This window comes from Artemia sp. Qi Xiang Cuo, chromosome 10 (assembly GCF_049724085.1).
Source record: "Artemia sp. Qi Xiang Cuo chromosome 10, ASM4972408v1, whole genome shotgun sequence".
NCBI classification, from domain to species: Eukaryota; Metazoa; Arthropoda; class Branchiopoda; order Anostraca; family Artemiidae; genus Artemia; species Artemia sp. Qi Xiang Cuo.
The window spans coordinates 61,990,877-62,004,797 of record NC_142803.1 but is presented as its reverse complement, the minus strand read 5'-3'; the positions used below and the strand labels follow the sequence as shown (position 1 = coordinate 62,004,797).

At 36.0% G+C, this 13,921-nt stretch overlaps 1 protein-coding gene across 1 annotated transcript in view; it reads left to right on the top strand.

Moving 5' to 3' along the window:
- The window catches only part of LOC148948003 (uncharacterized), an 88,677-nt gene that overhangs the window by 32,440 nt on the left and 42,316 nt on the right, over positions 1-13,921 (top strand). Inside the window, exon 5 of the mRNA XM_089095642.1 lies at positions 12,994-13,537. Within this exon, the coding sequence (XP_088951768.1) occupies positions 12,994-13,537 (544 nt within the window). The remainder of the gene's footprint in view (positions 1-12,993; positions 13,538-13,921) is intronic.

The window sequence follows — 13,921 nt, the reverse complement described above, 5'->3', positions numbered from 1 at the left end:
CGGCTACAAAAGGAGTTCAGAGTTTTTATTTTGACACTGGACTTCAATGCTTCAAATATTAATTTTTAGTGGCGGCCAATAGTACATTAAGAAAAGAGTCAACAATAAAAAATCTTGACGGACTTGCTCATACCGGCGGGAAAAATTTCCATACATTAATATTTGTTTGTTTGTAGATAAGGTACCAGGTGTCATTTAAATAAATAAGCATCTTTAAGAAAGCAATTGAAAATATTGGGGTGGGGGTGGGTTTTCTCCAGTATGACACTGGATTTGTAGATGGGGGAAAAAACCAGATAAAAAAGGAGTTTTGTACTCAGTGAGGACACCGAGTGTGGAAAACGTTAAAAATTTTGTATGGGTTATTTACGAACCTCCTAAAGATGTAAATTCTTATGGTCATTTTTTCCCCGTTACGGCGATAAGTCGACTCTTCTCTCAAGGCGCGAAGAAAGGAGAACGTTTCTATTGCCCCATGTGCCTCTCCCCATTCACATCTGAGCGAACGTTTTCAGATCAAATGATACCTTGCAAACCTCATGTAAATCAAAGAATAGATATGCCGGCAGAAGGCAAAGACATTTTACAATTTAAAAATTTTCCAAATTATCTTTTACAATTTGAAAAAGTGTCTTTGGATTGTGAAACAAGACTGGTTTAGGTATCAGACCCATCAAGGCCAAATATAGTCAAGGAACACAAACTAGTTGCGTGCTTCTACGCGCACGGCCGTCGCGACATCAACAATAAAATGCTATTGGAAGAGTTTTTTTTAAATATGGACGAGGAGGGTAGTATGGAAAAGCTATTGGTTTCTTTAATAAAAACAGCAAACAGAGCAATTTCGCGATTACGTCATACTAATTATCCGATGACATTGTCGGATAAAGAGCAATTGGCGTTGGAAAATGGAACGGTTGGCTGGGTGTGTAGGGGTGCACTTGCCCCAAAAGACGCGGTGCAGAATCACAATCACCTTATTGATCCCAATTCAACGTGAAAAAGTAACTTTCGGGGGTGGACTCATACTTCATGTAATTTAAAAATTAAAAAACAACTTTTTCTACCGGTTTTTATACATAACTCTAACTATGATCTGAAGTATATGCTACCCGCATTGGCACATCTTCAAAGAAATGGACCAGTAGATGATGCATGGGTGATATACAGCTTTACGTAGAAAATCATACATAAATCCGCAGAAAAGTTGCTTGTTTTGGAATTTATGTGGAAATTTGTTGAAGCCGGTGTTGAGTACACGAATAAAATTCGCTTTTTAGATTCCTACAGTTATTCCCCAAATCATTGAGCGCATTAATTCAAGTGCAGAAAAACGATGACGATTGCAATGCTTTCCCCCTTCTCAAGCAACGATTTACAAATGATTTATATGATTTATTAACGGTCAAGGGCATCTATCCTTATGATCATTATGGTTCCATGTAGAGATTCTCCGAGGACGCTATTCCTCAAATTGACTCGTATTACGACAGTCTTCATGACCGGAGTTGCATCCCCGAGGAATACAGTTTTGCTAAAAATGTTTGGGCAGAGGGAGGGTGTAAAAATGGATTTGACTACTGCAAGCTGTATTTGTCGAGTGACGTGTTAACTTTGTTAGACATTATGTGTAAAAATACGGATAAAATCTATGAGGAGTTTAATCTTGATTTGGGATATTATTTTTCTTCGCCTCATCTAGTGATGGACCTCATCCTGAAAATTAGTGGGGAAAAAATTGGGCTAATTACTGACATTGATCAGCATCTGTTCATCGAGAGGTCAATGAGGGGGGGTTTTTTTTTCACGGAGACCGTATCTTGGAAACCGATCCAACGGGGGAGAAGACGGGGACAAAATCAAATGCAGTTGTCCTCGATATGAATTCTCTCTACCCCTCGGCCATGTGTCATTATGCACTACCTTGCGGCGACTATAAATGGCTCAATGACCCTCAAGCTCCCAATTTGCAAAACAGTGACAATGGTGTTGAGGAAAATGGACTAGTTGGATGGTTTTTTGAAATTGATGGAAAGATACCAGTCGAGCTTCATGATTCACTAAAGTATTTTGTTTTCACATGTATCAATATACCTGTTACTAAGGACTCTTTGAGTCCTCTCAATAGGCTTTTAGTCGAGGTGGACGGATTGAATTTGACACCTTCAAAACGAAAAATTATTTCTGAACTTCTGCAGAAAAAAAACAAAGTTGTAAATAATTTATAGATAAAAATTATTTTTAACAATTTTTTAAAATTAAAAAATTATAAAAGGGCACTCTAGTTTATTAAAAAACCATATATGAAAACGTTTGTTGATACTTTTGTCGGCAAACGTTCTGCAGCACAGACGAAAGCCGAAAAAGAAATTTATAAACTCATTTTAAATTCGGTTTTCGGCAAAATGTGTGAGAGTGTTCGCAATAGGACGCGTTGCGACGTTGTGACCGATCCAGAACAATGTGCTCGAATTATTGCCGATCCCAATTACACTTCCTTTACAATCATTGACCCGGACATGGTACTTTTGAAGAGGAAAAAAAGATGCATTGTCCTAAATAAAAATATTGCTGCAGGCAGTGCTATCTTGGAGATCTCAAAAAAGCTCAGGTTGGAGTTCTACTGCAATTTTGCTAGGGTACAGTGGCCGGAAAAGGGGCAAGTAGAGGTCTGCTACGGTGACACGGATTCTCTACTGCTCAAAGTAAAAACACCAAATCTAATTGATGATTTTGCGCACGGTTAAATTATCAGTTCACGGATGGACTACACCAATTGGAGTGTTGGTCTTTACCCTGAGCTAGTAAAACGTCGGGCGCCCAATCAACTTTTATTTTTAAAATCTGAAACGGGTAGCGACTTGATTTCCCGTGGTATGTTTGTAGGTCCGAAGGTGTACTTTATACAGACACACGACGAGGAAATCAAGAAACGTTGCAAAGGAGTACCCACGCGCTATGTGGACAAGAATTTCAATATGGACATTTATAGGAATTGTATTGTTCAAAATGCAATTCCACGGGCCAAATTGTTGGCAATTCGTTCATTGAACTACAGGAACTATACTGTAAATGTAGAGAAAATAGCCATGAGTACCATTTCCGACAAGGTCTATGTTTGTCAAGATGGTGTGACCACCCTCCCCCTTGGACACTATTTAACTTCAGACCGGATCGAATGTATTGCCCACCGGGAAAGTCTCGGTTTAAATAAAGTCCTGTAACTAATTTCCTAAAAACCTTTGGGGGGGGGCCTCGCGGCCCGGGGGGGCCTCGCGGCCCGGGGGGGGGGGGCCTCGCGGCCCGGGGGGGGGGCGGCCGTCGCCAGCGCGGGGGGCGCACCGTCACCAAAGTTATCTTTTTTTTTTGGACTTGGAGCAGATTTTTTTTTTCAAGTGCCATCTCTAATTTAATATTTTTTTCTCTGTAAAAAAAAATGTTTTTTCTCTCTGTGTGCATCCCATTTAAATGCTGTTGTTGTATTTTTTTATTATAAATAAATTTAAAAAAAAATGTATTTTTTCAAGTGCTCTCTCAAATTTAACGTTTTTTTTTCTCTATAAACAAAAAAAAAGTGTTTTTTATCTGTGTGTGTGTGTGTGTACCTATGTAAATGTTGTTGTTGTTGTATTTTTTATTATGAGTAAATTTAAAAAAAAGTGTATTTTTTTTTCAATGTTGTGTTACATTTTTATGTGCATATAATAAAAGAAAAAAATATGATTCTTTGTCTTTGTCTTCTTCTTCTTGAAGAACAGAGTAGTAGGGAAAAAAAAATTATTAATCAATTATACCATTATGGTATACAGGTAGTTGTCCAGGTAAATTGTTGAAAGGAACATGTATCAATTTAAAAAACCGTTCAGGTCGTTTCTGTGTGGGCCCTCAATGTCGGGCAAAACAACACTCTTAACTAAAATAATTAAAAATTGTGATAAAATGTTTGAGGAAAAGCCGAAAAAAATCTACTATTGCTATAGTATTTGGCAGGAGTCATACAATAAAATAAAATCAATTGCTGCCGGCACCATGGGATGGATACAGATACAGTTCATACAAGGACTGGATTTTTTCCACATTATTGAGCCAAACTCTTGGTTGATCATTGACGATCTGGCTGAATCCGTTGAACAATGGTCTCAGCAAATGTTGCAATTGTTCACTGTTCGCTCTCATCATGAACAGATTTCCGTTACTCTGGTTCTACACAATCTCTTTCATCAGAGCAAATGTATGCGAACACTTGCTTTGAACTGTACCTACTATATCATCTACAGATTTGTTCGTGATTCTAGCTCGCTAATAATCCTCAATAAACAAATAGATCCAGGTGCCCCTAAATTTATACTCTCGTCATACAATTATGCAACTAATAAACCTCACGGTTATATTCTGCTGGATCTTAATCAAAATACACCCGAGGATCTATTTGTAGTCACATATATTTTCGACAATGAAATTACTCTTTATCTTCCGGTGAACGCTAAAAAGATCTATTTGTTACTGTCATTACACTGAAAAAACTACATGAAAATATGCATTTTTTTTCAGATCTAAGCTTTTCAAATCCTCAGCTTGGGAAAGAAATGCTCAAACATGGTATTGACAATGATTTCATTAATCTAATATCTGAACTTTGTTTAAATTTGACCGAGGGTAATGCTCAACTACAAGAAGTAGTTAAGCAACAGGCAAAGCAACATCGGTCCATTGTACGAGCATTGCCCTATAAACACAAGGGGACTAATTCATAAAGGAAGCAACTACGTTAGATAGTTGGTAGTTTTTTTACGCTGATACAGCAGATAAGAGCACGAATGGAAAATAGTATTATCAAGAAAAAAAGAAGCAACCCTATACATCGAATCTATTAGAACTCACTATCTCACCTGTGGAACACTTTGAGAATAATCTGAGTAAATTCCTCGACAATGAACCTATTGAAGATGATAAAAAACTGATTTTACTTCAAGATTCACTTTGCTAAGTGGACAAACATTATAGATCAAAGCCCACTGCTGCTGCTGATCTTATAAAAGAATCATCTCCTCAAGAATCACCTGCTGCTGTTGGAACACAATTAAAGAAGGAGTAATTGTATTGAATTTTATTTAAATTTGTAAATCTAAGGCCCCATTCATATCGTCAAAAAATAACACGACTCCTAACCTATCTCTTGGAAAGTGGTCAAATTCAAGTTGAGAGCAATGGGGAAAGGATTATAATTCAGGGCAAGAGCTATAATCTACTTGATTTAATGTATGACATGGTTACAAATCGTAAAGGACTATTATCATTTGACACTCGTATATAAAAATTTATCAATACATTAAACTTCCAAAACAGTCTTATTGGCAATAGAAAAATTCTAAAAAAAATTAAATGAAGGTGCGTCATCATCATTAAAAGATGAAATTGAAGCAGAAGAAGATTTTAAATCAATTTTGGAAAATAATAGCACACAACTGATAACTAGACGAAAGCGAAGACGTATTAAGTAAACGTCTCCGCCACCAGCAGCCGCAGCAGCCAGTATACAAAAGGGTAGCGGACGTTACACAACATGTTTACATTCGAAATGGTTGAAGTTCTGAAAGATGTTTATGAAAATATTGGCAAGGCGGGAAGTTTAAGGTCCTTCAAAACTCTTTCCAAAGTCACAGGTGATCGCACTAAAAGAGTACTAGACTAACTACAAAATGAACCAATTTACACTCTGCATCGGAATCATAGACTTCGTGCCAATCAATATCGACAAACTAAATCCTTTTACCTATTGGATATAATGCAAGCAGATCTATTGACTCTAGACGAGCTTCAAAGACGTCACAATATACCGTACAAGTACATTCTACTTGCAATCAGTGTCTTTAGTCGCTATGCCTATGTAATTCCATTGCGATCAAAGAGAGGTGTTGAAGTTGCTCAGGCCATTGAAAGTAGTCTCGAACAGGATTCATATAAAAAAATTCAAACGGATCGCGGTAGTGAATTTGTTAATCCTCATGTTTCAAAAGTACTAGAGAAATATAGTACACTGCTCTATCATACGCATAGTCCTATAAAGGCTGCATTGGCCGAACGATTGATAAGAACTATTCGACTTTTAATTTCAAGAAATTGTACATTGAAAAATACGCCAGCTTTTATTAATGATCTAGATAAAATCAGGTTGATTTATAATCAACGACCTCATCTATCATTGTCCAACTCTTCACCAACGGAAGTTCATCATTCGGATCATAATACAATTGACACCTTTCTTAAACAATATTCCAATGAATCAAAGGCCAAAAAGAAAAATAAATTCAAGGTTGGTGATACGGTTCGAATTAATAGAACAACTAATGTTTTTGAAAAGGGGAATTACTTGTGGTCCACTGAACTTTTTAAAGTGGCAAAAATCCTAGACACTAAACCCATAACTTATCGCCTGCGTGATACCAAAGATGAAGAGATTCTCGGCGGCTTTTATGACTATGAATTGCAAAAAGTTAAAATGCTAGTGAAATCTATCAAATTGAAAAGATATTAAAGACACGTACTCACTGGGGTAGGAAACAGTTACTTGGTCGCTGGCTAGGATACAACTCTGATTTTGATTCTTGGATTGGTGTTGAAGATATTGACAATGCCCAATGATTTCTATGTAACTTTCATGTCCAACGTTTCCGATCCTCTCTACAATGACTTGAATAGGACAAGTGATTTTTGGACAAAACTCTCCCCCGCCGTCAAATTTGACGGTGCATATGAAGTGGCCCTTGTCGACTGTATCCTCAAAAATACCTATGACATCCTGAGAAAGGATCGTAAATATGAAATAAAAATACGACCGTTTGAATTCGGTGATGAAGGTGCAATGGCAACTTTTGACTCTAATCAGTACCCTATTGCTAACATCCCCTCCAGGGAATACAATCACATGCATGAACTGTGTCGAGTTATCAACAAAAAAATGGCAAGTCGAAAAAAAGGCAGTTTCACTTTCAATTACTCGACGGAACAAAGGAGAATTTATGTTAACAATCCATATGAGAATGAAAGATTTTTCCTCAATGAGAATTTACGTGAGGTTCTTGGTTTTAAAAAACATATTATTAAGACAGGTAATTTCAGTGGTGGTGACCATGCTATCTATGCAGACTCTGCACCCAGCTTCTCCACGGACACTTGTATATTTCTCTACGCTTCATTTGTGGAAACATCTCGGGATGGTAATTCAAATGGTGCCCTCCTACGAGTTCTTGAAAGACAAACCAATCAAGAACATGTTCACCACTACAATATAAAGCATCTTCAGTATATTCCCGTAAACACTTCCTATTTGGAACCCTGTCAGTTAACACTAAGAACCGAATTAGGTGATCCAATATCAATTTCAAAGGGCCTAGCAGTGAGTACATGTCATTTTAGACCTATTGTCAACGACGAAGACGGTATAATCGCCTAAAAAATGAACAATAGAAGAATTCCATTTGTCTGTCCCGATATTGACTGTTATGTTGGTGCTTTGAGTCCACGTCAAATAGGCAATGGATTGGACTACTACAAGGGGCGTACTACAATGTCTGGCTATGGTCTTGGTAGCTGGTTTGTTAAGCTATTTCGTTCTGCACTACCCCTTGCCAGAAAATATCTTGTACCTGCCGCATCAAATTTCGCAGCCTCGACACTACAGGACTGGGGGTCGGGCAAGAATTTCAAGGAGAATGTTAAAGAAAATATTAGATTTTCAGCAAGAGCCGTTGGCGAACAATTAAAATCTCGACAAAATGGGAAGGGATTGAAAAGGATGAATGCGCGTCATTCACTCATCAGTCTCTACCCAGGCGGGAAGCAAAGGACATCAACAAGGACTTTGAGAAATAAAACAACAAAGACCAATAAGGAGAAGAAGAAGGAAAAGAAAAAGATTGTTAGTTCAAAGAAGTATGTCTTCTCTTAAGATGACTTATCTTCCCCACAAGGAATCGTATCCATCAATCAGTTCCTCATTGAATCTATTCAATGCTGAAATTGTTGATGTCAGTGTCAAGTATGGCTACTATGAACAATTTCACCCTCAACAACCTCTCTCGGAAAATATACACTTTCAAATATTTTCCAATGAAGACTATTTCATTGATTTGTCGTCAACATTTATTGATCTAAATGTTGTGGTGAAGAAAAAGTCAGATAATACAACTCCAAATGCCGGCGATGGTCTCTCCTATGAAAACTGTATTCTGCACAACCTATTCAAACAAATTAATGAATTTATTAATGGGACATTTGTGATCACCAGCAAAAATCTATCAAACTATGCAAGCTACATACAATTTATGATGATGACGCCAAAGTCACACATGGAGATGAGAGGACAATCAGTTGGCTCTGAATATTGAACAAGTTTTGATACTGACGGCGATTTGACTACTGTCGTGACCCGGGAGTATCATCTAGTTGGGAAGTTTAATCATAAGATATTCAATATATCCCAATGGCTACCCCCCAATGTCAAGATTGACATAAAGTTACAGATGGCCCCATCGAATTTCATTTTGAGAAAAACACTTCCTGCAGCACCCGATGCAAATGTCATTATCACATTGGCAAGTATCCACGTTCAAAAATAGCCGGTGATGAGCCCTGGTTCAGTGGATATGGAGAATCTAAGATCCATTTGCAAAAAAATCAAAAGTCGTGGTCATCCGCCACCCCACCCAACCTTGAATAGATCAACTGTCTCGCTTCTAGCGCGCGAGTCAGAGATTATCACTGTTGAACTAAAAACACTCGAGTAGTTGTACGGTGTGACTAGATTTCGTTTCGTTTGCTCCTGGCCTGACAAACCCAATTATATGTATATTTTAGGTCTATCTAGCCTCGTTTGTAAAGTGACTGGTATTCCACTGTACACTCTATCATTTGACAAAAAATCATATAGAACTTTGTACGAGTTGGCCATGCAATCACTAGATAATGACTCTCAACTATTTGAAAATGGAATAACCGATTCATTGTTTTCAAAAAATCATGGGGTTATTGTATTGGACTTGTCAGGCACACAGGATATGACCATAGTACGTACTGGGACTGTACGTTTAGAGTGTACATTTGCCGATGCTCTGACTGAGAGTATCACGCTAATATCACTGAGTCAATTTGAAACATATTGGGAAATCACGCCCGACGGCAGTGTTCTACTAGACCTTGCACCATGAACACAAATCAAATAATCAATGTATTTAGTATGGATCCATACATGTCCCAATACAAGTCCTATTGCATACCTTCGGACTTCATTGAAAAAATTACAAGTGTTAACAATATTCTACTCATTGTTAATAGCAGTCCAGTAACTTTGACGATCAGCCATTGTCTCATCATAGTCCACCTGTCGACGTACATTGATTTTATTTACCCCCTGTTTATATAGCTGGTCGTAGACTCTAAAAAACTAAGAAACTGGATTTAAATATTGGTTGAATCCTGTATTAATAATAATATAATAATCAAGTAGTTAAAGAATCATAACGGCTTATTTATTGAAAAACTCTTTTCATGTTCTAATTTCTTGGATCCACCTACAAGCAGTATCTCAACAACTACATTGACTTACCTCAATGGAATGACTTTCTAGTGGAGAATAAAGTTACAACTGTATTTAATATTGATTTTAGTGCCCTAAGAATAAAATGTTCTAAAGATGTATGTGAAATTGTTTATTAATAAAAAAAAATTATATACATTATAAAACGACTTTTCTACTCTTTAGATTTCATCCACTACTAGATATTTGTCAACAACAAATAGTGCTGGTAGATTATTTGAATTCACAGTGTACTGATTCTGATGTACTGCAATGTCAGGGTCACATTTTCTACAGTAAAGTGTGACTTCACTCTTGTCATATCTCTTTGTATAATCAATGATACTATTCGCATTCATTCTATAGAATTCACATGTTTCAATTTGTGTATTTGAAGCAATTTCACAAACAGTGTCCTCAAGTGTCGAATCACATTCCGTCACTGCTAAATAAAAATCAGTGGGCTTATAATCAAAACACCCAGTTTCTTCACAACAATTACATAGAAACCATTTTCTCTTGTTGTTCAAACAGTTGAATCATTGACGCGTTTCCTCCTCCCAGAACAATCTAAAACCACGACGATACCAATCTCGTAGCATTAAACTAAAATCACGGTTAGGATTCTTTCCAATCCTACTGGGATATGTACTCTCCCACTGCTTACATTTTTCATAATGACAATTGGAACATAGGTGGCCTCTAGGATGAGAGTCACACACCTCTTCAAGACAAGAATTACAACCTTTAATTTGTACAGCATATCCTCTATGCAATTTACACGGGTTGCATAATCTACACTTTTCATCATACTCCTCAATCATTGTGCAATTCTCACATGATGACCAGCTGCCCAGTGAGAACATACATAGTGGACATGTATGAAACATTTTGTCATGTGTTAACGCTCTCACTGCCACAATTAAACTGAACTAGAAACATCAAAAAAATTACTTGAGATAGAGAGAGAGAGAGAGGAGTAAATCATCCTTGAGCACCATATTTCTTATGAAAAAAAAAGTACTAAATTTCTAGAAACTAATTTTTAAAATCATATACACAATATCACTTTGCTGTGTCGTGATCAATATATCAATAAATTGTTTAACTGCATTTGGATCAAAACGTGGAAGCTTCATGAAATAGTCTAATGATGGAGAATCAGTTTTCATTATATTGACAAGCGTCTCCCGAGAAAACATCTTCCTTTGAATAGAAAGTTCTAGAAAATCGTCCTCTAGTCTCAAATGCTTTTTCATAAGAACTAAATTCCTCATGATTCGATCTTTCTCAAATCTATTCATTTTTTAGAGTCCTTACTCTCTCACAACCAACTTCAGACTAAACAAAATATCGTTTCGTACTCTAAAAAAAATATACGCTTGTCTACTATAGAAAAAGAAAAAATACCATTGATTTAGAAACAGTTTTATTGAACATAATTACAATAATAATAATATTCACTGATGCATTTTGTTCTCATCAATATATTTCGATAGAACATCTAATGCTGACCGAAGTTTATTTATATGGAGAATATTTACTTTTCCAGCAAAACACAGCTGTTCCTCCTGTTTAAATTTGCTTAATGATATCACGTATCTAGCATACATAGTGTCCCATTCAAGACATAGTCTACAACCAGCAGTTATTTCTACAGCTACATTGGGTACTCGTATATCATTGCTGCTGCTGCTGTCAGTTCCATCATTAATCTCCAATAGCGTAAATGCACCACTCATTTTTTTTCTCCACTAATATCCTCTCAAATAAAAACTATTCTCTTTGAATCCAATTCTCTTACTAATATGAATTGTAGTGAAAACCATTCCTTTTATTCAAATCCTAATCACCAATCAAGTTATACTCGTTCCTCTTGGCAAAGAGTGTGATGACCTGTAGATAGGACTACCAGAAAAAAAAACCTGTTTGGTACGGGGGCGTTGGCAAAGTATAAGTTAGCATTCTACTAATATAGTGATATTTTTCTTCCTTAGGGATGGGTCTGGTGTTTCTTTACATCTGTCGCATTGAAAAAAAAAATGGAAATATCTTAAAACTAAATAAAAATAAAGTTTACTTTCGTTTGGAATTCTATTGAAACCTTGCCAGAAATCATAGAATATTGAAAATCAGTCCTGAGAACCACCCAATACACAGATCTACAATTACAAGCTTTACTATGTCATAGGTTTTGCTATATTTTATGTTGGTAGGTTTTATATAACTTGATTTGTTTTTCTTTGTTGTCATGAGTAATTTAGGCTTGTAGTATTGTCTTATCGATGTCTCAAAATACTTTGATTTTTTTTATAAAACCAATGAGACTGCATTTTTAAAGGAGGCCCTAGACGGTCAATCATTTTGATCAAAAGCTTCCGTCAATCGATTGACTCAAGCATAATTGACCGTCTAGGAACCTGTTTGACTCTTGAGTCAAGGGTTGACGGTGATTGATAGGAAGTTTGAATAACTCAATCATTTTGGTGAAAAGCAGTGTGTTAGATTAGCTTTGGTCGAGATTTAAGGGCTGATTGAAGGGTCGATAGAAGATTATTAAAGTACACGTCAATGGATTGACGGAAACTTTTGATCAAAATCATTGACCGTCTAGGGCCGCCTTGAGTCTTGCGAGAAAAAATGTAATATGGGGTCTATTTACTAATTATCGTTTAAAATGATTTTTCCTTTGCAACCCTGGTATAGGTCAACGAAGATCTCATATTTTTGGTGACTGGTGTAGGAGGGAGAAAATCTATTATTTTCTCTTCACGTCAATTCCGGTATTGTTTTTTTGTCTTTTTTTTCATTTCACCTCTAAGTTTTTTCACCTCTGTTTAAGCGCTCTTTTTAAAGGAATTTATTAGATCAACGTGCTTCTATAATTAACAAAAGACAATATTCAAAATAGGATTAAATTTTTTTTTATCTCCTTTATTTTATTAAAACTGTGTGATTGTAATTGATTCTATTTAATTCAAATTTTTACTTTAATTGAACTACATTTTATTTAATTCTATGAAATATATGTTATATCCTAATTTTTAATAAAATTTAAGAATTTATAAAACAAATTAATAAAAATAAGAATCATTTTAGAATCTAGTCCCAATTCTTGAGACAGGTCTTTTTTTTATTTTTATTTATCACATCTTAGACCAGTGTTTAGTGTGTTCTTCCAGTTAATTAACTTAATAGGAACTTTTTTCTCAAAAATTTCAAAAAGTGATTGACTAAAAACAACTAGAATAAAGAGGTCAATCTCACACATTTACTACAAATTTTTCACCGAGGCTAGCCTTTTTTTAAATTTCCTATTAGTAGCACTGTAATTTAAGAAAAAAGAAAGGCTAACTATAAGTAATATAAATTCAAAAATATAGAATTATTAGGTTATAAGTTGATTATTTTTATTTCAGATATCAGTTTCTGTCAGAATTATTCATCCGAGGTAGGATATGACCCACCTAGCAGACATAGTTTTACAGCTATATATCTAAAACAAGAGATAGATTCAGATGCTGCACCTGAAATACCAAGAGAGGCAAAAACTATCAAACAACACCTACAACTGAAATACATAGGTAGATTACTTGAAACGCCTAGAGTACCTAAAGTTATACCAATAGAGAAGCTGTACAGGTGCAGAGTGTGCAGTAAAAGCTTTTCAGGAAACATAAACTGGTTTGAGCATATGCAAATTCATGCTTTAGAAAAGCCTTATGAGTGTGAAGTATGCAAGAAAACATTCAAATCTAACTCGGAATTATCAGCTCATCAATGTAAACCTTTCGAGTGTGATATATGTGAAAAAAGCTACACATCTAGTTTCAGTTTATCTCAACACAAAAGAATTCATAGGAAAAAACTACAAATTTACACACTGCCCGAATGTGGTTTCTTGATTTTTTCTCAAAGGAATCGGCCAGAAGTAATTCGGAGGAATCCTGGAATAGGAAACAGGTAGTATTCGTTGTATATGCAGCTGACGGATGCATTGCATAATATGCTTGCGTTTGTTCAATTTAGGCAGAAAAAAGGACTTTAAATTTCTATAGAAAACCAGTCCTACTGCCTAGTAACACCTGCCAGAAATGCATCGGCCCTTAAACTACTTAAGAAGAAAAGAGTAGTGGAAAAAGTATCTTGATCAATTCAAAATCAGAATTATTTATTACCAAAAACAAAAATATTAGCTGCAACTGAGGCGTGATCCAATGACAATGTTTTTTTTTACTAATGAAATAACGAACATTTACCTAAGACTGGAGAGAGAGAGAGAGAGATAGAGAGAGAGAGAGAGAGAGAGAGACAGAGAGAGAGAGAGAGAGAGAGAGAGAGAGAGAG